This window comes from Mirounga angustirostris, unplaced genomic scaffold (assembly GCF_029215605.1).
Source record: "Mirounga angustirostris isolate CCGP_5_RB_7025 unplaced genomic scaffold, mMirAng1.0.hap1 SCAF_2, whole genome shotgun sequence".
NCBI lineage: Eukaryota > Metazoa > Chordata > Mammalia > Carnivora > Phocidae > Mirounga > Mirounga angustirostris.
The window spans coordinates 80,075,149-80,101,692 of NW_026991710.1; the positions used below are offsets into that span (position 1 = coordinate 80,075,149).

A 26,544-nucleotide genomic window follows, 5' to 3' on the forward strand; every position below is an offset into this window, starting at 1 on the left:
CGAGTTATTTTGTGGAGTTGAAAGGGTTCCTTATATTTTGGGGATATTAATCCCTTGTTGGATATATGATTTACATATATTTTCTCCCATTCTGTGGGCTGCCTTTTCAATCTATTGATAGTAATCTTTGGTACACAAAAGTTTCTAATTTTGATAAAGTCCAATATATCTGTTTTTCCTTGTGTTACCTATGTTTTTGATGCATATCCAAGATATAATTGCTAAATCCAATGTCAGAGTTTTTCCTTTATATTTTAAGAGTCTTATAGTTTTAGCTCTTAAATGTAATTTTTGTACATAAGCACTTATGGCTCTCCCGTTTTACCAGCACCATTTGTTGAAAAAACTGTCCTTATTGAATGTCAAAACTATTTTGACTGTATATATGAGGGTTTATTTCTGGGCTCTCTGTTTTAGTCTGTTGATCTATAGATCTGTCTTTATTTCAGCACCACATTGTTTTGATTATTACAGCTTTAGAGTAGCTTTTGAAATTGGAAAGTATGAGCCCTCCAACTTTGTTCTTTTTTGAGATTGTTTTGACTGTTCAGAGTCTCTTGAGATTCCAACTGAATTTTAGGATGCAGTTTTCTGTTTCTACTAAAAACATTTCTAGTTTTAGACCTCACAGTCTTATTAAAGTAAATATATCAGTTTGAGGAATGTTGATTGCATTAAACTTATTAGACGTCAGTCTTCTCATATAGCAGTCTCCAAGACTTAAGAGCCTGGGATTTTCCTGTAATTGAGGTTAAAGAGAGCAAGAAAGCCAGAAAGAGGAAGATCAGATATCTAAAAGGGAAGCCTATTGTCACAGAAATTTGTTGAAGGGATATGAAGTATAACCTGTTTGTTTCATTTGCCACAAAATTAATTTGAAACAGAGCTAAGTTTTTTTGTAAGTCATTGGACTTCGTATTTGAACTGATGATAGATAGGGCCAAGGGGTATATAACTGAAACTTGAGATCATACAATGAGCTGTGTTCCATTATAACTCATTACTCTAATCAAACAGACTGTAGAACTTGACATTTATCTGTATATAAATATGGCAAGTAAAGTTCCTCTGATTTATTAGGGATATAACACATCTCTAACGAAGACATTTCTAGGCTACTGGTGTGTGTCCAACACTTGTCTTTACGAGTGTCTTAGCATTTCTAGGCTGCTACAGTTTTTCCAGAATTGTTCCTAGTTTTATAACTTGGTATCATCCAGATAAACATTTTAGGTATATGTACTGGATAGATTGTATATTAAGATTAGAACAATCAGAACAGTAGCATATTTGTTATCTTGGTTTTTTTTTTTGTCTTCCAGAATCTCTACACAAGGAAGTACAGGATTTGGCCTTTCTAGATGTTGTATCCAAACTTCGCAGTCATGAGAACAAAAGTGTTGCCCAACAGGCCTCTCTCACAGAGCAGAGACTTACTGTGGACAGCTGAGAACAGCCCCTCCCTGATACATGGCATTATCCCACCTCTGATTTCCCCTTTGTCCTCCATCCAGCTGCCTCTTCTGCTTCATTTTCTTCCATATCACTTGTGCATGCGTGTAATGTTCCAGTACCAATTGAAGAACTGCTGTAGGTACCTGCCCAATAAGATTTCTAAACCCATAGTTAGTGTGAACATGAATTTGTCAAAAACAAGTCTCCACCCATAACTGTTCTCTTGTATTCCTGTTGCTTGAGCTACATTAAGTAGAATGTGCATGTTGTAGTCCTATGATGATGTAAACTTGGTACTACATAATGACTTGCTCCTCACATTTGGTAAACTGCGTAATTAATAATGTACTGGTAGATTAGAAACAAACAAGAATGCAGCAGGATCTGTCTAGCTTATTAAAGATGGAACTGAATAGTAAAAATAGCTCCATTTTTTGGTGCTTGGGAAGCACAGTGACCAAAAAACTGTATGGCTGCTCATTCATTAGTCTTACCTACTAATGTCAAACCCGTGGTACCTAGAGTTAAATAAAATCCAATGCTCTCACTCTTTACCCTATGGTTTCTCCTTCTTCCTAACTATGTCGACTCCTGAAACTGCCAGAAACTTGGCAAGACTTCCCTGAGGCTTTTTAATTTCATATTTAATTGGCTGTCATCATTGAAACCTAACATTGAAATCATTTGTACTTTTCAGCATGAAACTAAGGGGTTGAAGAATCTGTGTTACACTAAGTAACATCTTTTTTGGCCTATATTTCAGAATCTATGTACATTTTGACATCAGCATTGTCTAACACTTGTCTTTAAAAGTTCACCTGGCATTTGTTTTCAACTGAGGAAATTGAGTATAGCTCATTGGAGGGTGGGGTTCTTGGGTTTTTTGGTTTTTTTGGCTATTTTTCATCATTCAGCTTGAAAGCAAGAAGTTTCCTCTGTCATAGTCCTTTTAAATCTTATATTAGAACTAGCAGGACATAGAAAAAAAGATTAAGAAGTTTGTCTATACTAAAGAAAGGAAGCAGGTTATAAAAGCCATAGTAGCCAGTCCAGTTCATTCTGCAGATGGCCTCATACCAGTAGCTGTTTAGAGTTTCCCACCTTCACTTGCCACAGAGAACTGCAATAGATCTTAAAGCTACCAGAAAAAGGTGATGACGCCAAGACTCCAGAGATGAGAAGACCCTGTTGGCGAAATATAGTGTACTCTTCACTGCCACTACGACCACCAAATGGGTTTTTAGAACTTTGAAACACAATCTTTGTAAATTAATCAGAAGATCCCTGTAACCTACGTATCTTGTCCCCATGCACAAGTTTGACAAATACTGGCTGAAAGGTATGATGGGCTCCAATATGGAAGGACTGCAGGACAGTAGAATGGGCTGCCCGGGGTGACAGCTCTTTCCTCTTCAATGGGAGATGCTGCACATATCTGTGGGGTGATTGAAGTTGGACTTTTGACTCTGAAACAGCTATAATTCAAGAAAATTAAAACCTCAGTGGAGGTAAAAAAAAAAAAAAAAAACTTTGTTCCCTTTGATGTCCAGGAAAGAGACTATTATTGTGAGTGCTTATGCTACACTTACTGTAAGAATGATCTTGTTTATTGTCTTCTTCTGGGCTGGATAGTGGACTGTATTTTATTATAGGTTTTGAAAAACATCTGTAATGTTGAATAGGCTGTCCATATTAATAACTAAATAAATAGTATATCAAACTGTAATGGTTTGTTTGTATATTTTACTTCTAATTCCAGCTCCTAGAACAATGATTGCTCATTGTTGGTGCTCAGTAAGTATTTGATGAATTCCCACTTATATAAACTTTTAGACTCCCTAAACTAATCCTAGATAGATTGAAAGAGAAACGAGATTTAGATATTTGTCTGATTTCAGAGAAATTTTTTTTTTTTATGGGATTGGTCCCTATTGAAAAATCATCACACAGAAAACCTCAGAACGGAGGTATCCAAAAATTAGAGATTTCAGAGAAGGCATCATCCGGGCCAGCTACCAGCAATCAATTGATATGCTAGGAATTCCCATTTCCAACAAAACAAAGTACATTTCTAATCACCACTTTTTCTGCAGAGAGACCAGAAGGCTATGCCCTTATGATGACAGATGTCCACCAAACTAGGTGATTTCCTGCTCTGCCATGGCAGGAGGTGGGAGTCTACAGACAATACTACTTGAACTGAGTTCTGGAGGCCACCTTTAAATTAGTTTGCTACCCACTAAGAATGCTTTCTGAGGGAGAGAATGGGAGGAACTGTACAGCATAGCTTTTATTATCACTATGTGTCAGGATTAGAACATAGCTGAAAAGCAAAAAGGCCAAGAATTAGAAGGAAGATGTCTCAGTGAAAGGCACTAAAATGTCTTCCCTCCCTTCTGGGAAAGAAGCCCATTCACTCCTTGGGATCTTGCTAACCAGCCCGCAGACTGTAACCTCATTGTGCTCAAAGCAAAATTGATTAAATGCTGGCCCATAATCCAGTGTTTTCAGCTTGATCCAGGGTTTGTATATGTTATCTGATAACCATAGAGATGTAGACAAAATTTTTTAGTTCTAAAATGATTTTGTCTTAGATGGAACAAAATGCAGCTCTTAGATAAAACCATTTGTGTGAAGTATTCTGAGAAACCCTGCATGTGAAGATTTCAAAAAGAAATGCTCTTTGGTATCATTAGAAAGGTTATCTAATTCTGTTGAATATAAGGGATGAAGATATCTATTACTTAGGTAAGTATTCCCCCTTTGTATTCAGCTGTTACTAGAATCATTAAGTTTAAAAGTCTTAACTCTAGGAAACCATAATATTTGAATTACACAAGTGTCTATTAAAAAGCACTTAATGATAATCTTCATAGCTGTAACCAGGAAAATTGAGGGTTATTTTTTTCACAGATGTGCTCTCTTAATTTACCTACGTACAATACATAATTATATGCCGTGTAGCTTCATATAGATGTTTTATAGGTGTGTCTGACAGATGCGAAAACTATTTTAAGTGTGATTAGTGAAAAGAGTAAGGTCTTTAAATACTGTCTGACCTGAGGTCACATCCTGGTTCTGTTACGTACTGGCTGTGTGACCATCACAGGGTTACTTAAATTCTCTGAGCCTGCTTTCTCATCAATGTGATGAGTTTAATCCTACTTCCCAGATTTTTTGTGGTAACTGAAACTTCTAGAGGCTGAAGGTAAGATTGGATGGAACTATGATACCAGTGACATCTTATGGCATATCCCTCTTCCCCCTGGAGGGTTCCCAGCTAAAGGAACTCAAAGGCCAATTGGGAGATATGGTCTATTAATAGTTTGAGGAGCACCCAGTTATTCTCAGTGCAGAATGCATAACCCCTTGCTTCCTACCCATGAAACTGTGATGGCCAAGTCTGCAAAGTAGGCTTTGGAAGCAGGTCCCCACTACAGGACTTCCTCTTCCTGTTCAGACCTCTCTCTAAAGTGGGAGTAACGGTAGTGCAATGATCTTAGCTTTTATTAGTATTATTACTAAGTCAATATAAATAAAGCTGTAACACTACGAGTTTTCCTCAGTATAGAAACAAAACGATCCCTCTTTCCCTTGTCAATGCTGCCCAACTTATCTATATATATACATTTTGTATACATACCTGTTCATGTATGTCTTAACCTTAAATATAAATGGTGTGTGTTTTGCATGAAAGTTTTTGGCAGCTGTGCTCTGAATCCTGATAGAATCCACTTATGATGGCCTATTTATCATTATGCTTCTTGACTAGACAGGCAGAGTCCCTTTCTGTTGGAGGTTTTCAAGGGTAAGCTGTTTTTTAGGTCATGAATGGTCGGCTACAGTTTTTGAAGTTAAAAAGTAAGCCTCGCATGGAATTTAATGCTCTTTTTTAAATGTAATTTATTCTTTCCTTCTTAGTGGACTTTTAAAAAATCATTATTTTCTTATTCTCACTTTGTTTCTCCCTAGAAAACAAACCAAAACTTTTTAGCCATGACACATTCTAACATTTTAAAAATGGACAGTACATATATACCTATTCGTAGTACTAAATAAAAATTTAGTATGCTGACAATTGATTTATATATTGACGCCTGTGGTTCTCCTGACATTTGTTCTCAGTCCCTGAAGTCACATTTATCCAAAGAGAGATGTAGAGCCTTCCACTTACTGAGCAAAATGGAGAATCAGGGTGATGTTAGGAGCAGCGACTATTCTCACAAGCGACTTCACTGTCGCTTTCTCTGGCCCCCAGCATTATCAATGCAGCATTCAAGGAATAAAAACTGGAGCAAGCAAGGTGGCTAAAGCATGGAAATGGGGGCTCAAGGGAGGCTTGAATCAAAAAAACAAACTTGGCTTTCACCTTCACCTCTGACCTCTGAACACATTCTTAGAACTTGTCCATGGCTCAGAGATCTGTGGTTTTGCTCATAGGCATGTGTGCAATTTTATTTTACTCTGTTTAGCCCACTTGAGTTAAAACCACATTCAGGTGGTATGTGGAACTTGGTTTTTAGTTGGTGTTGGTCACATAGAGAATTTTCTGTTTCAGGATTAGGTTTTCAGAAATTTAGCTAAATTTGTTTATCTTCATCAAGGAAGTGTAAAGCCTAATCCTGTCATACTTTGAAACCTGTTAGTTTCAGATTTGGTATTTTTTTTAAGGAAATAATTTTAAAGATCTTTACTAGATCTGTTAAAATAAAAAATTTAAAGCCTTAACACAGACTCCTAGCATACGAACTTTAAATGTAACAATAGATCTTTTAAAAATATATGTACTCTATTTTCACATATAATTGAGAGACATTACTTACTATTGCAGTAGTTACTTTGTTATTTATCAATTCCCAGGAATCCTGAAGAATCTTGAAGGAAAGAAACTCTGGCTGTACCTTCAGATTACTGTCAAAAATAAATTCCTCTGTGAATGCTCACTTTGAATTTTATAACCATATCTACTTTAAAATAGGCCTCCCTTCTACCAAAATAATGTTTTTCTTGGTTGGTTTTTAAGGGACTGCCATATAAATAGAGCCAAGCATGTAGGGAAGCTGGCTTCGTCCCTGCCTTCACAGAGTCCATGCACTCAGATGAAAAACCCCTTCTCCTTTTAGGACATTTCACAGGACTCTTCCAAGGTCAGCATCACCTTTCACCAGGACCAGAGAAAGCCAGCTTTTGACCTTGTCTTCTCTTCAGGGATATTCTGCTCAGCTTCTTGATTCTCAGTCCCATTCCCATGTCTAGCATAGGCACATCAAATGAAGACCTATAATTACATAGAATTTATGAAGGAAGGGAAAGGTTGAATTATACTCTAAGATAATATAAAGGCACGTAGGTTGCAACCCAACACCCGAAGATAAAGAGCTGCCCTAATCAGGGTGAACAATGGGGAGGAAATATTAACCAGAGTAGCTTTTATTTCAGGCCCATCTCTGAAGGAATACAAAACAGTCCCTAATTTCAATTGGGGCCAACTATCAGTATAGAAGTCCTTTACCCCACCTTCCCTTTTTTTTAAGGTTCAGGAATGCAACCCACTCCCCCACTATGCCTTTCCTACAATAACTTCCTTTTTCTTGCAGGTAAGGAAAGTAAGGAGGAGGTATTAATGACTCATATTCCACTCTTATTAACCCACACCACCCAACCCCCAGTGCCCAGAAGTTAGAGGAAGTGACACAGCAGAGTGACCATTGAGCTTCATCGTATCCCATACTAATACCTGTTAAATCCTCTGCTTCCCGCCCCTGCCTCTTGCCCTCTTGTTCCCCTATCAGGGTAGCTGTGAGAGGCAGCGCCTTCCCCTGAGCCACGAGAAGTGGGAGCAAGGTGTGCACTGGCCTAAGCAAAGCATCTGCGGAAAAGATGTTATCCGTGCAGGAGTGTCCGTAACCGGATTGGACAGTCCCTTGCCCTCTAAAACACAGGCTTTGTTAAACCTGGGACTGAGGGCTGATGCTCAGTTTCGGAATGAGGTTCTGGCGCGCTCTCCCACAGCAAGTGCCCTGTGTGTGTGCATACTGTGCACAGTTCAAGCACTCGGCCCCGTGTAGCTATATCCTCTGCACTTATAGAAGCGTTTGTTCACATTACTAATTATTTCACAAACCTCATTTTTTTTTTTTTTGCTCAGAAATTATCAATTTTATTTGCCTTTTGCTTCTTTTGTCTCTTTTCACGATACTTGCCTTTTGGCAAGTTCACTTCTTCATAGCCACCAAATAGGTTTTGAGACACAGTTAACATTGGAACAGGAAAGATGAAACAAAAATTCAAATCCATAAGTGATTCCATGTATTCAAAACATAAGGGGGAAAATATTGTCATGATTTATCTTTAAAAAAAAAAATTTGTCAGAACTGTAATTTAATAAGATGTTATCCTAAACATTAAATATAACACCAAAAAAAAAATCCACATTTATAAATTTCAACAAGAAATAACAAAACTAGAGAGACATATAACCCAAACAAACCCAAGACAGTGTTCCTTGATTTGGTCAGAAATCTCTATGAAGCTGGTATGTGCTAACATAGAAATACTGAAAGTAAAGTTCCTACCGATAATAAAGAACATACAGTTGAGTTTTGAGTCTTCATATACTCATCACACCTTTATCCTTTGATCTCAAAAAATTTTGGAATTAGGTTTGTTAAATTTTTTTCATACTTAACGAAAAATTTGAAATGTCTTTTTAAAATTCCTTTTCTACCTAATACTTTTAAATAACCTAAAAGAAAGGGGCTGATAAAAATTTATATTCTCACTGCAATTTTTAAAACTTTTAATTGTTACCATTGTCTGCTTTTAATTTCCAACTCAGCAGTCTCAATACTGTTGTCATCCTTTTACCCCTGGAAAACTAAAAAAATACTGAAATAGGGGTGCCTGGGTGGCTCAGTCGTCACAAACCTCATTTTTAATGGCCACATATTCTTCATTTATAGTAGATGTACCATAATTTACTTAACCATTTTCCCACATTTGAGCACTTAAGACATATTTTGATTCTTGAAAAACAAACCAAATGTGAAGTTGAGAGCATTTGCAGATGCTAGAGTAGTTCCTAGAAATTCTCTGACCTGTCAGTCCCTGCCATTCGACTTTCTGCCTCTAATTCCTCTCGCTTTCTTCTTCGGAGGTCCTTGTCAATTGTTCAGTGAGCCTCTTTGCCCCCTCCTGGTTCCACTGGCCCTTTCTTCACCTCCTAGACACTCTTGGCTCCTGCTAATCCCTTCTTCATCTCCTAAGGCGACCCACCGCCCAGGGGAAGAGGGGCCATGAGAGGAGTGGTAATGCCTCCCTCCTGGGCATCCAGGCAGGTCAGGGGCACCCACTTGCCACTGACCACCCTCCCCCCCCACCCAGTGTATCAGAGTAGGCTTCCTACAAAGTGGAGGCCCAGAACACACCTTCAAGCCCCCACTGGAGCTGGTGTTTGGCTAATGGGAATCTAATTGCCTCTTAGCACTGTCATCAACTGCTACCAGCACTTCTGCACCTCTTACCAAGCCTGTGAGCCACCACTCTGATTTGTTCCAAGCTGATAAACACTCTCGAGGCACCACTCACGTGGAGAGGGAAGAGAGGGGTGGAGAGCCTCCTCTTCCACAAGAATCCTCATTTCATACTCCTTGGGATTCTATAACCTGACTACCCATTTCTTCCTATAGACTAGAGAGGGCAAACCGGGGGCCCTCATGCATCTTTGTTTCACATGGTATTTTGAAGAAAAAGAAATGGGGGGGGATAAGCAGCTGTAAACATTTAAAATTTGGATGATTTTGCATTAAAATCTAGTTTTGTTTTTTTTTAATGGGGAGATCTGGTAACCAGGGACTCTCTATTCCAGGCGGACAGCAGTAGGCGGACCCTACTAGAGTCCCCACCTGGCTCCCCTGCCCTGTTTCCCCAGAAGTCCATTGACCCTGGACGTCCATATGTCTGTGACCCTGTGGGGCCCCCATGTGCAGGCTGTCTGCTTCTGGAGCAGGAGAACGGGCAATGGATTTTTAGGAGGAAAGAAGCAGGAAGGCAGGAAAAGCCATGTTTAATGGAGGCCCCAATATTTGACCCAAGGGCATTTTTATGACCCGTGCAAATTTGCATTATTTTTATCCCCTCAAAGACTTGACATTCTGAAGGGTAGTGACAGCTGCAGTCTGACTGACAAGTGTTAGATACCTGGAAATACAGCTGCAGGCCATGCCCAAGCCTGCACCCACTCCGTCGTGCTAACAGGAGGGGGCCGCTGCTGACCTTCCTGTCCCCTCACAGCGCTGGCAGCACACTGTGGTGACTACAGAAACTGATGAAGTCCCTTCTTAGCTGGGTCAGAAATACATCCCTTCTCCTGAAGACAAATTATCCTAACCATCCCCTTTATCCCATGAGTCAGGGGCTTTTATGCAATAGGGGGACCCTGCTAACCCAAAAAGAGAAACACCCTGCTCCTAAATGTTTCATTGACATCATATACCAAAGGGGAGTATGTTTCCCATCTGCCCCAGAGTGAGTAAGCCCCAAGGGCCAGGTAATTCTCTGTGATTCAAACCACCAAGCATCACACAGACTATGAGCTAAGGTATGGCACAGACAGGAACAGTTGTCAAATCTTGTTTTCTCTAGAGTTAGTCGGCTCAGCACCAAAAATCTGCCAGAGCTCCCCACATCTCTGCCATATTAGAAGATGAACAGACTATCAGTAAGAGACCCAAACAAAATGTCTTCAGTTTCTGAGAAATTGAGACAGAGCATGGAAAAGAGGAAGAAGAAATCAGTCACCACTTGGGACCCAGACATGGTTCAAATGTCTATAAAGCCAGGACACATAGGAACGGTGGGCCTGGGCAAGGATCAGATTGTTAGGACCAATAAAATTAAATAAATACTTTAAAAGACACTTTGTCTTTTAAATAGCTATTGTGAGTTATTGACCCAATACCCAGCTCCTCGTTCCTTTTTAACAGAACTCCATTTTTTGTTCAGGGGGACATTGTGCCAAGTTTAAGATACTCCAACTTCCCAGCTTTCTAAGCTTCACCTTCTCCTTTTCTTCCTTTTCCCTGCCTCAAGTGTTGATATGGGCTCCCCAAGTACAGCAGCCCTCTTGCCACCATGAGGTACAAACGTGAGGACGAAGGCCCGTACGCCCAGGACAGTGGGGCAGAAAGGGGAAGAGCGCCTCGATCCACGGCGGCATCAGAGACCCGGAGGAGAAGCCCCGTACCGAGGGCTCTCAGGCACGCATGAGGCCCACACCTGCTGCTCAAACCCCCGGAGCAAGGTCTTCTGTTACTTGGAGCAGAATGAAATTTTGATTAGCAAGGCTAATCATTAAAGCATCAAAACCTCTGAGGACAGCTTGTTCTGCTCACAAGCCACAACCACAGAACTCATTAAAACAGAGGACAAAGGACTAAAACAACTGGGGCTACCAGCTTTAACTCTCAACGGTCAGAAAAACCCCAAACAGCCTGACTTGCTCATGTCGCAGCGTTCCTCACTACACAAAAATCTGTTGAGCTCTTACTGTGTCCATCAGGCACCGTGTTGGGATGGAATGAGAAGACAGCTTTGTCCACTGGGGGAGAAGATGAAGACACTAATCTGTTTACATTAAGCAAACAAGTAAGAGTGTTCACCACATAAACAGAGTTACAGGGGTCTGTAGGGAGAGGACACTAAGGCTCCCGCCACAGAGGATACATACGGAAGGGCAGAGGCAAGAGAGAACAGTGGGGAAAACAGAGAAGACCAGAATGGGGGGGGGGGGGGGGTCTCTTAGACATTTTAATTTTTTATTATGTCATGGAAAACCAAAAGTTTTTATTTTTAGTTTTTTAAGATTTTGGGGGGAGGGAGGTGACGAAGGAGAAGAGAATCTTTTTTTTTTTTTTAAAGACTGTATCTATTTGTCAGAGAGAGAGAGAGAGAGAGAGAGGGCACAAGCAGGGGGATTGGCAGAGAGAGAAGCAGGCTCCTCGCTGAGCAGGTAGCCCGATGCGGGGCTCGATCCCAGGACCCTGGGATCATGATCTGAACCGAGGGCAGACATTTCACCAACTGAGCCACCCAGGCATCCCAAGGGAAAGGAGAATCTTAAGCAGACTCCGTGCTGAGTGTGGAGCCGGTCACAGGCCTTGATCTCAGGACCTTGAGATCACTGCCTGAGCCAAAACCAAGAGTTGGACACTTAACCTACTGTGCCACCCAGGCGCCCCCAAAACCAAAAGTTTTTAAATAGAAGATTGGAATATTTATGTTTTGTTCTAGAACCAGAACTATGATTAATAGGACACACACACACAGCAGGAGTACGATTAATAGAAAATTGTGGTAAGTTCGTAATGTTGGGAGACAATTCAGGGGCAGCTCATGTTTCTATACTCCTGTGGAGAGATAGCTTTTGTCTCAAACTATCCCTCCAAGGATGTGGATAGAACAAACAGCCTTGTAAGACAGAGGTAATTCCTCCCCAGAGTGAGGGGGGTGGTCAAAGGTTGGCCAAGATTGCTCGCAGATCCCTTTATAAGATTGGGGCTTTCCTCAGTGTTCCTTGGTCGAAGCACAAACCTACTGTACTTGTAGTCACTACCCCCTGTGGGACTGGGGGCATGAGAAACTTACAGCCTGCAGGGCAGGGAGTAACAAAAGTCCTGTGTCTCAGGAGTCCCACACCTCCGCTCTGTGGTGGTGAAAGAGATGCGAGCTAACTTGTTAGCTCACCAGGACGGAAAAGCTTCAGAATCTTCATAGTTCTTCATGCTTAAACTGGGACTAGATGTTCAGAAAAGGGTGGCGTTTGGAAGCAAAGAGGATTCTGAAGTGTCTGACTTGGGTGACAGTGCAGAGGATGGTGGTGATGTTTGTTAATGGAAAGGAAGAACAAAGGAGGAGCAGCAGATTCCTGTAAGAGAACAGTGAGTGAGCTGGCTTTGATGCACCGTGAGGAGACACCCAGTGGCAGGTCCTTATTCCAGCTAAGCCTTGACTATAGAGAGTCCCTCGGCCTGCAGTGTGCCCTTTAGCACTTCCTAAAGACACACATTGTTGTGTTACATCAGAGTCCCCAAGAGACACCAAAAATAGCCCCATTTAAAAAAAAAAAAAATGGTGTTCCTTACCAAAAACTTTGGTAATTAAATCTCTGGATCTGGAGCCTGGGCATCTGAATTTTTAAAGCTCCAAAAGTAATAAAAGTGATTCTCATCTGCAGCTAGAGTGGAAAAGCATTGGCCTATTAGAACCAAGGGCAATCACACTTTCTTTCATGTCTCAGAGAGAGCTTGACCTGGCCAACAAAGGGGTCATCATCCTATCCAAGCAGGTGGCCATTTACTGCATCAATAACCCAGGATCATTATTCAACCTTCATCCTTTTGTGAGGCCACTAAGTTCTGACCCTGGGACCAATTATCACTTGCCAATAAACCACTGTACTCAGAGCAAGCAGACTTCCTGAGCTGCTCCACTCCAGATATGGTCTAAGGCGGACACCTCCCAGAATGGTCAGAGACCTTTCTGCCACCCTAAACTACCTGGAATAATTAGTCTTGACACATCTTCCGGTGATTTCACCTGAATATCCTCATGCTTGCTCAGTCTTACTGGGCACAACCCCAGATACAACCACTGTCCACAGCATTCTGTCCCCCGTCACCCTGATGGAAAGCTCAGACGTCTGGAGCCTCTTGCTGATAATGTGGAGCCTTCAGCTCCTAGAGGAGGCAAAGGGGGCGACTGCACCCATGAAAGGCACACAGCCGTTCTCTTCAGCTTTCCACGTGTCCACCCCGTGCCTTACAGCCTTTCATTGTGAGGACCCCTGCCTTCCTCTTGTCTTCCAAGGGTGGTTTCTCCCCCTCCAGGACACCTGAGGGATAGCTTTCTAGGTCAGCACAAATACTCTTCCTGTTTGAACCGAAACAAACTCATGAGGACCTCAATTTCATCTGGCAATCCCACAAGAGTTTTCCTCAGTTTAATGTTTGACCCCCCTCCCAGCAACATAGCTATTTCAAAAACTGGTTGGTTCCAAAATCCTTCAAGCCTGGATGAAACTCAGAATTCATTAGCAAAATAATATCTCCCAAGGCTTGATCCTCACCCATATTTGCCTTCCCTATTCGATGCTTAAATAGGATTGGAGGGTTGGGGGAGTGGAGGGGCCCTGGGAGGGTTGAACACAGGCCTAAGCTTATCCAGAGTTGTCTGGAACTTGTCAGGGTCAGTTCATCTTTGAAAAAACCATTGCACAGGGAAGTAGAGATCTATTTTACAGACTAAAAGTCTATCCTTTTGGTGAGCATATACTCTCTACCCAGAAACAAAGTTAATCTCATTGTTCATTGACATGCTAAAAAAAGCAGCCTCATGAATATCTAGGTGCTTGAGACCTAGAAGTTAACAATACAGGCCAATTCCATGGAAAAAAAGAAAATGTTCAAGGGAATTCAAGTGTTAAGAATTCTTCAGAAGAGAGGCTGTGGAGCAGGTCTTGGTGGAGCAGAGAGAGGGTCCCCGAATACGGACAGAACCTCCCTGAGAAAGCCACTTTTTTAGGTGAGGTCGAGGGCATGCATAGGGTTTGGGGAGGAAGGGCAGGGGGACCCCTTTCATCCCACGGCGTAGGTACCACTGTCTCCATCTTATACGGGAAGGTGGGAGAGAAGGTCGTGTGGCTAAGGTCCCACCCTGGGCGGTGGCTGAGCTCTAAGCAGCACATACACAGTCTGTGACCTTCTGCCTTTACGGCAAATGGGTTTCCTTTTTCCTAAAAGCAACCTGAAGAGTTTTCACTGTATATAGATTGCACAGTATTAAAAACAAGACAATGGGCCCAAAATGGAGACACAAAAGCCAAGACTTACAGTTTTGGCGGCTCCCAGAAATGAAATCTTAAACCAGTCAACTAGGAATTACCTAATCACACAAGTGAGTTAATGTGCCTGACAGACCCCGGCCATCCCCTATAGCAAAGTGACCTCCCCACAACCACCCCGCTTTTCGCTAGTATAAACTCCTTGTTCCCACTCTCTTCTGCCGATAGAAGTCTTTCATTTTGTATAGCAACTCAGGGCTCCTTTCTCCGTGCTAGAAAGACGCTGCCTGATTCTTCAACCTGAATCATTGAATAAAGTCAGTAAGATCTTTAAAATTCATTCCGTTGACTTTTGTTTTTGAACAAAAGCATGCTTCAGGCTTCGCGAGTGACCAGCCTCCTATTCACAGTGACTGAGTCATTAAGGCATATGTTCCAATGCCCGGTTTGACTCCAGTTCTTGCCACGGCAGAGTCCAGAAAGGAATCAACATCTCATAAAGGCTTTCTTTTGCCCCGAGTGGAATGAGTAAGCCCTGACTCCATGTATCTGTTTTAATCCTCTCTCTTCCCTCTCTCGCCCTCAAGTTGAGTGGGACCCTCAATACTCATGAGGCTCAGAAGACGGGTGTTGAGAGGCAGCATTAGCAATTGTTCAAGGACGAGTAACGAAAGCATCAGTAGAAATCAAATGAGGCCTTGAAGCTAGAGTCCTGAGATGGTCTTTCCTAAAGGCAAGACGTCCGCTTGCGGGCCATTTTCTTGTTCCTGTTCTCACCCTGAGCAGGTGGAGGGGGAGGACAGCAGCTCTGCACGCCTGCCAGCTCAGTGGCAAATATCTCCATCACAACAGACCGGGTGGTGACATAACTGGCATTCTAGGATTTTATTAAGTTAACATAAATCCTCATCTGGAACAGATAAAAGACCTAATTTTCTTTTGATTTGGGGTACAAATCCTGACAAAATTAAAATTTTTCATTTGAAAATTTATATGTGGGGGCACCTGGGGGGCTCAGTCGTTAAGCGTCTGCCTTCGACTCAGGTCATATCCCAGGGTCTTGGGATCGAGCCCCACATCGGGCTCCCTGCTCAGCCAGGAGCCTGCTTCTCCCTCTCCCACTCCCCCTGCTTGTGTTCCCTCTCTCGCTGTGTCTCTGTCAAATAAATAAATAAAATCTTTAAAAAAAAAAAAAAGAAAATTTAAATATGAATGATATGGTATTGACTGTGCATAGCTTTAAATAAGGCTTAACTGTAGGTGCCACAAATCAGATGTTTTTAATCCTTTGATACAGTCCTTCCCCTATTAGGAGTCTAACAATGTGCAAAATATAAGAAACGTATGAGAGAAGTGACTGCAACTTTATTTAGTTGGGAAGAGCCTAACTTTCCAATAGTGACGGTTAGTTGGTTATAGTTTACACCAGCATTTCTCAAATTTTGGCCTCAGGATACTTTTACACTTAAAAATGGTTGAAGCCCCAAATAACCCTTGCTTGTGTGGGTTATTTCTATGAGTATTTACTACATTAAAAATTAAAAGGGAGAAATGTTTAAAGCACAAAAATACCAAGTATACACTCCATTTAGCTGTCAGAGTGAGGGCATCATCACGGCATGCGGTCTCTGAAAATCTCCACTGTGCACTCGGGAAGGATAACAAGGAGGAACTAAGTTTTACTATGAAATAGTGTTGACATGATGGCCTCTTTGAGAGGAACCCCCCCAAAAGTGTCTGGACTTTGGCCTTCATATTGCCTATTTTGAGAACCTCTGGTCTATACAATAGAATACTATGTGACCATAAAAATATTTATTGCATAAAATATTCACTGATCACGAAAATGTTCTATTTTGAAGCAGACTCTAAAACAGCATAAACAGTATTAAACCATTTAAAACAAAAGAGTCATGGAAAGACACACACTAAATTGTGGGTCTATATGAATATAGACCTTTAGTTGTTAAAAATATAAAATACACAAATATATAAAAATATATATATTTCTTTTTCTGTTTTCCTGTGTTTCCTGCATTGAGCAGGTTTTTCTTTTGTAACCAGAGTAAGATATATTTAACAAATAAACACATATTGCCTATTTACTGTCACCCTGCATTTTCCTTCCCAGACCTGAAAATTCCAACTTAGTAGCTTTAGGAAAGATGTCCTCTAGAAAGGTCAGTGATTAGGCATGAATTTTGCACTGCTGTAAATAGGGCCTACCCGTTGATTGTCCTTGCCTCTCAAAGTGTGGTTTACAGATGACAGCAGTGTCATCTGGGACCTGCTGGAACCAGGCACTCCCCCTCCCCCACTCAAGAGACCTGCTAAATCAGCCCCAGGTGATTTCAGGTGACCCAGGTGATTCATGTAACATTAAAGTTTGAGAAACCCTGATAGTGCGGTAGGAATGACCTGGGGGGCTTAAAAGTGGGGAGTGGGGCAGGGCTGCAGGGTGGTGTTTTGGGTTGGTTTCTTGTTTTGGTTTAATGCTGTCTGATGTTCCCTGGTGATTCTAGTGTGCATCTATTGCTGAGAACTACCGCTCTCTGGCTTCAACCTGAAAAAGAACAAGACTGTCACCTCCCACCTCCACCTGCTTCAAGGCAATGTCCCCCCTCACCCGCTGCGACATGTTAGTGCTCACCCTGCCAGCTCCCGGGCCACAGAAAGCTCACAGCGACAGTGGCACTGGACAGAGCAAACAGTTGGGTTCCAAAACAAGGAGGAAAGAAGGCATTTGCTGCTGCCTGGCTGAGCTCTAAGGCCATCTGATTTGTGAAGTTTCAGTGACTTCATGGGAGGGCATGGGGTTGTGGCTGCTATTTTATTTGCTTTCCACAAAATACTTTTTCTGGCAAATTTTTGAAATGATTTCTTAAGTATTCTCATCCAAAGCCAGGGGTTTTGTACCCGCAGACACTGTCCAGCTTTACCAAAACTCCTACTCTTCATTCAGACACCTCTTCACTCCAGAAGGAGGTAGAGACCGATCACCTCAGTTACCAGCACCCCTCATTCGGCAGGTTTCTGAGGCCCTGGCACATGCCGGGGACCGGGCCACAGTTCCAGGACTCAGTGTGCTTGACTTTCTCACTGCTCATCAGCACTTCTCCCCACTAATGGGGCCTCCCCACCTCCCCAGCAGCACTCACCTTCTTCCTCCTGCCCTGGGATGGCTTCCTCTGCCCCGGCTGGGGGCTCCGGTCAAGCCTGTCTTCCTCCTTGAGGCCTTCTTCCGCTGCCTTGTTTTCCTTCTTCCCATCTGGGCCAGGACCACCTTGGAAGAGAGCAGTTTAACTCAGGACAAAGTCTAAATTTTCCACGTGTGGGGTTTTTCTCTCCTCCAGTTTACATCTCCTCAAAAACGTATGCAGAGGGTGCCTGGGTGGCTCAGTGGTTAAGCGTCTGCCTTTGGCTCAGGTCATGATCCCGGGGTCCTGGGATTGAGCCCCGCATCGGGCTCCCTGCTCGGCGGGGAGCCTGCTTCTCCCTCTGCCTCTCCCCCTGCTCATGTGCTCTCTCTCCCTGTCTCAAATGAATAAATAAAAGATCTTAAAAAAAAAAAAAAACCGTATGCAGAGTGCTTACAGCACAGTGCCTGGAACATAGGAAACTTGGAGTAAATGCCAGCTGTCACTTCAAGGGACAGACGACGCATTCCCCCTGGCACCATCTTAGAGCAGGGTGTCCATGAACCAGTGGGCTGATTCCGTCACAAAGTAACAAGAGTTCAAGAAAGCACACATCATGGAAATATAGCTGTTTTATTTACAAGGCTTTAATCACCCTAACAAGTTACATTTAAGATCATTTACTTAAACACAGTCTGCAGGACCACCATTTTCAATCATAGTGTAATAAAGCATTCCCTGTGTTTAAGATGTCCCACAAAACACGTTGAGACTAGTTCGTAGGAGCCTAAAGCAGACAGAGCACGCCCCATGCCGTGTTCGGGTGCTCCGCCCGGGGCACAGGCACAGATTGTCCTCCTGCTGGAAAGCAGACCGCGGAGCAGTCCCACCCCGTCTACCCTGGAAGCCAGCACGAGGCAGTCAAACTCTGTATTTGGTTCCGAGGGCTGCGGTAACAAAGTAGCACAAAGTCGGTGGCTTAAGCCACAGCAATTGTCTCACAGTTCTGGGGTGTGACAGTCCAAAGGTGTGGGCAGGATTGGTCCCTTCGGGAGGCTCTGAGGGAACATCCGTTCCATGCCTCCCTCCTAGCCTCTGCCGGCTTCCTGGCGGTCTTCGGCGTTCCCTGCTCACCCGGCATTCTTCCTCTGTGCGGATCCATGTCCAAATTTCCCCTTTTCAGAAGACCCATCCTACTCCAGTAGGCCCTCATCCTAACTAATGACATCTGCCACAACGCTAGCTGCAGGTGAGGTCACATTCTGCTGTATGTATGTGGTAAGGACTTCGATATACGCATTTTTGGAAGACAGTTCAACCCATAACAAATTCCTCAAACACAAGTTACAGCTGGTGATCCAGACCACCGCAACACCCTACCAGTCTTCTTTCAAATCGAAGTTGCAGATTCTCAGATCCAAGCAAACCCCAGGTGATCCACACAGGTGCTTGTAGAGAAAATACAAGAAATGTCGTGTGCATTGCTTCGGGAGAGTTGCCTGCCTGGCAGATGAGCAGTTTGAGAGAGCCACCGCCTCCTCTATAAACTGTGTCTGAGTCTTGGCAGGAAGGCAGGGCCCAGCTTTGCCCTGCATGCACCCTGCCCCAGGGCCCTATAAAGTCCCCGCAGCAAGGGCAGGACACAGATTCAGGTGAAGGGAGCTAAACACCCTGCTCTCTCGCTTGCCAAAACAAGCTATGTCATTTCCAGGAGTCTGTAAAGGGAATGAAAGACTTACCCACCCAAAGCACACAAAATACAGCCATATGACCCGCAAGTTTCTCCAAAGCACAAGTACCTCTGAATAGTGATTTCATTCCCGCAGTAACTATTCCAACCCCCGTAAGTCGTTTTACATGGTCACCACTAGGGGGCAGGCCACGAAAACGTTCCTGTCAAACCATTTGCTCTGCAAAAGTTAATACATGAAGATAAGCTCCAGATTGAAACGGCGGCCTTCTCCTGCCTACAGCGCAATTACACATTCAATGAAAAGCAACAACATGGGACGCACTTTCTTCTTTGCATGCTGCTTTCTTTTTGGAGTATATTTACACAGTGTGAAACCCATGCACCAACCTCTTCCTTTAGGTTTCCTCTGGTCGGGAGTTCCTAGAAGTAAAGGAGGAAATTGCACTGGCCAGCACAGGTCACAAGGATTTTGGTTTGGGTTCATGGATAGCAGGAGTGGACTAACTCGGGCATCCTGTCATGGGTGCCAAGCTTATAAGAGAACTACTCAGCATGAACAATCCAAAGGAAGCTGTATTTAATTCCCCAGATTAAAGAAGTCCTAAAAACGAGGACTTCTATAATTTTATAAACTCCACTGTTGTCACAAACTCCTCCAAAAAAAGAGAGAAGGCAAAGGTAAGACTAAAGATGGCTTTGGTCCTTGTTCAGAGTATGGCTTCTCTCCTCTGCCCCCTATGCCTGCCCAGACACATCTGCCTTATCTGTTGCATATAGAGATTTTATCATGTCACCAGAAGGCCAGGAATAGTACGTTTCCAGGCCAACAATGCATTTTCCTTCTCAAAGACTAGGCCTCTCACTGCTAAGAGGGCAGCACCCGGAAGCAGCCCCATGCCCTCCCTGGAGAGAGCCGGCCATGAACCCCCACCGGCCAGGGTTTATGGAGAGGTTTCCGGTTCTTCCTTGGAGGTCTAAACAGGATTTCCCTAGAGAAAGAGGGCTTCACCGAATAAATGACAGACAGAGCTGCGGAGGGCCAGCCAGGTCACTGGGCTCTGGCTCCTCATTGTTCAGCCCACCGGCTTCCCAGGGCTCCTGTCCAAGCAAGCTTTCCGGAAAGCGACAGACATGGACTCCACAGAAGTGCCATGCACGCACACACGCGCACACGCGCACACCGGCGCGAATGAGAAAACCTTCTGCACCATAAGAAAAGGCCAACAGACACTGTTCAGAATCCCCTTGAGAGGAGGAGGACTGTAGCAGGAAGGAGGAAAAAAGTAAAGGGACTTCTAAGTGCTTCACGATGCAAAATTCTTCTTTAATTCCCGTGTTCATTTTTAAAAACCGTTATTAGGTATTTTTAAATCATGGAGGCAATGATGTTTGTTGTAACCAAACAATAGAGATAAAGAGAAACTTAATAACCATCCTCCAAAGTCTACTTTCTAAACAGGGAAGAAACTTCCTGTAAGTTTTGAGTTTTGTCAACAAAGCATCCTTCTACTTCTGAGCTGGAATTTTTCTTTGTTGGCTTGGTTTGCTGTGAGCAAGGAGGGCCAATTTCCTCACATAGGTAGATAATCTCTATAGCACAGCTAAGAAACCTCACCAGGTATTGTTTATCTCCAATTGCCGCTGACCAATTTCTTTAAAGTCAAAATAACATTTTGGTCTCAAATATCCAGGGAAATGAGGTAAAATGTTTCTCAAACAAGTGTTGGGACATACTTGGGTCTGAGAATACTGTATGAATCTTAAAATTTTGTTTTCATTTGATCCTTGAAAAAAGTCTTTAATAGTTTTATAAAGTCTTTCTCCAGTGGTAATTCAAAAGGAAAGGACATTTATGTTGGCTCTTCTCAAATGGGTTTTTAAGATTCTTGTTCTCAGGGACTACTAGAAATTATTAGAAAAAATGTTGTGAATATTATTACCAAAATAATGGGTCCTGAATCTCATTGTGTATTAAATTTTTTAATGGGAACTTCTTAAAAACATAGGCTCTGGCTCCCCCACTCCAAAACCTCGATGGGCAAGGTTGGATCACCCGTATCCTACATGGTCCCCAGGTGATCGCGACCATCAGACAGTGACCTCAGGGACAGAGATTTCTGATATACCCAGCTCTCTATCTGCATCCAGCAGCACAAAGGGACCCTTCCCTCCCAAACCCCCAAAGGTTCCTTTCCCCTTAGAGAACTGATCAGAGCGATGCTTCTCAAACTGTGCCTCCAAGACACATAGCAACAGCATCACCTGGGAACTTGTCCAGAAAGGCACATTCTCACGCCCCACCCCAGACCAAGTCAGAAATTCTGGGGATGGGGCAAACACAGTAATCGGTTTCAACAAGCCCTCCATTTGATTCCGATGCATGCTAAAGTCTGAGAACCACTGGATTAGAGAATTTTTGCGATTCCAAGACAGGTAATGAAGAAAGACATAACTCCATGTAAGGTAGAACCAGTTTATTAATGACAGCCTTAATTACAACCACTCTCAAGTGTAAAAAATAAAGGGTGATTAATTAAAATTTAGAACTCACTTGGACTTGCTGTTTGGCCTTTCACTGGATGTGCCAAAGGGAGGGAATCTTGCCTGATTCTGAATCAACTGGTCAGATGGAGTTCACTGGAGAATGAGGTAATAAAAAAGGAGACAAGAGTGCCAACTGCATAGCTCAAGTCTTCTCCATGTTGGAATGACATTCCAGAGATGACATAAAATCATCCTACAGCCGGAATATGGAACGAACATCTCTAACCATACAGAGACACAAAAACACACATGCAGTCATACATACACCCGCACTCTGCAGATAACTTTCAAAGAATCTTTGTCCTTCTCTGAGCAGATTGACACGTTCATCAGCCGCAGTGATGCAACATGGGGCTAAAATAGAAAACCTTGCTAAGTCTCCACAAAGCATGCTCACTGGCCGCCCAGTTTTGTGTTGGCAAGTGGGTCATCACCACAAAATACACCTGTGATTTTCCCAGCATTCCACAGGCTAATATCTGCTCCCCAGGAGAGGGACATCCTGGTAGAAACCAGCTGGATTCAAATCTGGGGGCAAAATTCATCCCTCCCTATGTTAGTGGGGACAGGCGTGAGTGGCAGCACCTGGAAGTGGTGCCCCCACCATGGGTCGCAGAACACTTGCCCCATCGATGCGCTTCCTTCCAAAGTATTTGTGCTTTGTTACCATCCTGCTGGTTAGTCTGCACTATGAGAACAGAAGGAGCTCTGGCCATGCACTTTTGTTTTTTTGTTTTTGTTTTTTTTAAATAAAAGCAAACTAAAACCAGAATGAGAAAAAAAAAAAAAAAAAACCAAACCCAGAAGTTTTCTGATTGTGTCAACACTGTTTCAGAATTAGATTCAATTCCATTCCAAGAGAAGGGGGCGGAGGGTGCTGCAGACCAGGCCCCGAAGACTGACAGGGTAAAGGCATTGTTGAGTCCATGAAAGCATTTGCAACGGCTCGGCGGGCCAGTCCCTTCCCAGCCAGGGAGGACACGCCACACCTCTCATGGCAGTGAACCCAAGAAATAAATGCAGACCAAGTAACATTTGTAAATGCTTGTAGGAAAGCTGGCAGGAAAAGGAGCTGGTAGAGTCGGATTCACAGATCATGCAGGGAGAGTATACCAAAAAAATTAATATTCAAGTGGAGTAAAAAAAACACTTTAAGAGAAACTGTATCCTAGCTCTCACTTTTGGGAGACCAAAACAAAAACACACAAAAAAGCGGAACAATACCCAGAATATTCCAGTTTCCAAAGAATCCAACAACTAATTTGATGGGCTGAGGTGAGGGGTATTAATTAATACCTCTTCATTAACCTCATGTTCTCCTTGAATTTCATTGATACATACAGCTCAGGCCTACTTAGAACAACAATCTGTCCTGCTAAAATTCAGCATTGTGAAGTGTTCCAATGCCCTTACTCCAGGCACATGGAATACACAATTCCTCTTGAAAAAGACACTCCAGGAGAGACCAGGCGTGCCCACCCACATGACTTGTTGAATGCAATCACAACATCTGAACCCAAAGACAAGCTGTTTTCTTCTTGGGGTGATAGTTGTAACAGGTCCCTGAAATGCACAGTGAAGGGATGCCAAAACAGAAACAAAAACAAAAAAACACGAAAACCACAGCCCTCCCAGGTAACGGGTTGAGTTTTAGAAAAGATGCACTTCTTTAGGCCACGGACCAGAAAGTCCCTTCAAGGTGTGACGAAGAGCAAAAACCGCCTCTCCCAGCCCTCCGATCACGGAAGGAGAGAACAAGACTGTGTTCCACAGATTCAAGTACATCTGGGTCCCTCACCCTCCCTTTTTTTCTTTTTTGGTAAGTATCCAACCAACCATAAATTCATGGCTACAGTAGAGATTCACGGCGCAACGACTTTCATACTGGTTATCTTTTTAATTCTGTCAGTGAGCAGCATTTCCCAGTTGTACCCGCCCCAAACCAAGTTCTCGGCAGTTCCATCACGTGGGATTGCAGCGTGGATTCAGTTGGGCACGCTGGAGGGTCAGGAAGGCTGGGTCTGTCCAGTGTCTTATAGCAGTGATGTGGGGCTCTACCAGCTAGCCCTGACAGCTTCAATATCACTAACCAAATTCTGAGCCAGGCAGATCCCAAAAATCTGAGAAAGGAAGGAAAAGAGAGTCAGTGAAACTCAACTTCAGTAGGCTACTTCCTGGCCGGTGAATCCCCTTTTCCTTATCTCTGATTTTTTAAATTGACAAACAATTCATATACTATAAAATACGTCCTTTTCAAGTCTATACTTTAGTGATTTTTAGTATGCGTGCAAGGATGTGCAACTATCAACACTATCTAATTCCAGAACATTTCATAATGCTGAAAAGAAACTCTGTACCCATTAGCAGGCATTCCCGTTCCCCCATCCTTGGCAACCACTAATCTACTTTCAATCTCTAGGATTTGCCTATTTTGGACATTTCATATAAGTAGAGTCATATAGTATGTGGTCTCTTGGGGTCACACAGCAAAATGTTTTCAAGTTTCATCCATACAGTAGCATGTACCAATAGTTCAATCCTTTCGGTGGCTTGAATAATATTCCACTAGATGGATAAACCCCACATTTTGTTTATCCTTCATCAGCTGATGGACATTTACACTATTTCCACTTTTTGGCTATTATGAATAGTGCTGCTGTGAATGTCCGTGTACAACTTTTTGGTGAACAGATTTGCAATTCTTTTGGGAGTGGAACTGCTGGGTCTCATGTGAACTCCATTTAAGTCTGAGGAAGCGCCAAATTCTTTTCCACAGTGACTATGGTTTTCACTCCCTTTAGCAATGTATGAGAGTTCCCATTTCTCCACAGTCTTGCCAACATTTGTTATTGTCTTCCTTTTTAATTACATCCATCCTAGTATGTGTGAAGTGTGGTTTTGCTTTGAATTGCTCTAACATCTAATGATGAGCATCTTTTCATGAGCTTATTGGCTATTTGTACTTTCTTTGAAGATACATCTGATTCAAATTCTTTGGCCATCTTTAAATTGAGTTTGTCTTTTTATTGTTGAGTCGTTCTTTATATACTCTAGACACCAAACCCCCTATCAGACATAATGATTTGCAAATATTTTCTCTCATTTTGTGGACTTTTTCTTAATAGTATCCTTTTCAGCACAGAAGTTTCAATTTTGATGAAATCCAACTTACCTACTCCCTTTGGTTGCTTGTGTTCTTGGTATCATATGTAAGAAAATGCTGCCTAATCCAAGGCCACAAAGATTTACATGTACACAGTCTGAAGAGTTTTTTATAGCTTTAGCTCTTAAGTTTAGGTCTTTGATCTATTTGGAGTTAATTTTTTATATATGGTGTGAGGTAGGGGTCCAAATTCGTTCTTTTGCCTACAGATATCCAGTTGGTCCAGCGCCATTTGTTGAAAAGACTATTCTTTCCCTATTGACTGGTCTTAGTTCCCTTGTCAAAAATCAACTGACCTTAGGGGTAGGCCTTATTTCTGACTCTCAGTTCTATTCCACTGATCTATATGCTCAACCTTATGTACTACCTTGATCACTGCAGCTTTGTAGTAAGTCTGTAACTGGAAAGTGTGAGTTCTCCAACTTTGCTCTTTTTCAAATTTGTTTTGCTATTCTGGGTCCGCTGCATTTCCACATGAATTTTAGGATGGGCCTTGTCCATTTTTGCAAAAAAAAAAAAAGGCAGTTGTAATTTTGATAGGGATTGCATTGAACCTATAGATCAATTTGAGGAGTACTGCCACCTTAACAATATTAAGTCTTCCGATCTATGAATATGGAATGGCTTTCCATTTCTTTAGGTCTTCTTTAATTTCTTTCAACCACTGTGCCCCATTCATGACTTTCTAAGAAAAGTATTATATATCCCCAAGATAAAAAGCCCAGCTCTTGGGGCTGCTTAGGAGGAAAAGTGGGTGCTTCCTTCCCTCACACTTTGACAAGGTGGTCCAGAGAGAGAAAGGGACACAGGATGACTGTCTAAAAAAGTCTTAATCTTGCCACTGGGATCTCCTTCTGACCATCCCTGCCTCCCCCAACTGTCACAAGGCAGTGATTACTTGGCCCATGGGAACACTGGAATGCCAGTAGCCAATTGCCGACCCAATCAATTTCTCCATTATGAAAAGGAAAAAAAAGATTTCCTAAAGTATTTCAGGATAGTAGCATCTAAAATCAGGGCTTTAAATAAAATACAAACCAAATAGCTTAGGTTTGTTCCCCAGCCCTTTGATGTGTCTTAAAAACTGTGACATTAAGGTGATTCAGCAGAGCTCCTGTCATGGGGAGGGCTCTCCCAGGGCATCATTTCCCTGTGACATCCATCAAGGAGGCTTGTCTTACCTGTAGCAATGCAATGCCTATGAAAATACCAGCCACGATGGTTAAATTGTCCTGCAACCACTTCTCAAACTGGGGCACACAGCCTTTCGTGTAGATTACAATCTGCTGGTCAACTTCCTTCACAAGGGAAGAGGAGAGCACAGCGTCACCATGCAAGTTCAAAAGCTCCTGCAACACCCTTTGTGCTAAGTGACAAGATGAGACTCCACTTACTGGTTTTTGCCTGGCATCATAGCCACACTGAGTGTTGATGACATCTTCCTGGTAGAGAAAGGAAACGGAAAGGTGAAAATCACTCAACAGACAGGAAACCCGCCTAAGACTTAGCAGAAGAGTCCGGTTAAGTGTCGTTAATCGAAGGCGTACTTGGGCATGCAGATGTCCTAGGTACCAGGTTAAATAAACACTCTGATACATTATCCAAAGTAATTATTATAACAATCCTCAGAAGTAGGTATTAAAATATGCCCTCTTTTCCAGAAGAAGAAAACTGAGGCTCAGAATATATAAGGATAGCAAGTGTGTTACTGACC

General features: G+C 42.7%; 2 protein-coding genes across 9 annotated transcripts in view; one reads left to right on the forward strand and one right to left on the reverse strand.

The window, feature by feature from the left end:
• RAP1GDS1 (Rap1 GTPase-GDP dissociation stimulator 1) overlaps positions 1–3,181 on the forward strand; it is a 157,441-nt gene extending 154,260 nt beyond the window's left edge. For 6 of the 7 annotated variants that reach the window (XM_045880717.3, XM_045880720.3, XM_045880716.3 and 3 more), the window contains one exon: positions 1,323–3,181. In XM_045880717.3, the coding sequence (XP_045736673.1) occupies positions 1,323–1,450 (128 nt within the window). In that variant the 3' untranslated portion in view covers positions 1,451–3,181. The remainder of the gene's footprint in view (positions 1–1,322) is intronic. The other variant, XR_008506558.2, reaches the window with a different exon arrangement.
• A 20,374-nt stretch (positions 3,182–23,555) lies between these two features.
• TSPAN5 (tetraspanin 5) overlaps positions 23,556–26,544 on the reverse strand; it is a 173,305-nt gene continuing 170,316 nt past the window's right edge. For both annotated transcript variants that reach the window (XM_045880715.3, XM_045880712.3), the window contains 3 exons: positions 26,225–26,272; positions 26,012–26,128; positions 23,556–23,787 (listed from right to left, as the gene is read on the reverse strand). In XM_045880715.3, coding sequence (XP_045736671.1) covers positions 23,722–23,787; positions 26,012–26,128; positions 26,225–26,272 — 231 coding nt within the window. In that variant the 3' untranslated portion in view covers positions 23,556–23,721. The remainder of the gene's footprint in view (positions 23,788–26,011; positions 26,129–26,224; positions 26,273–26,544) is intronic.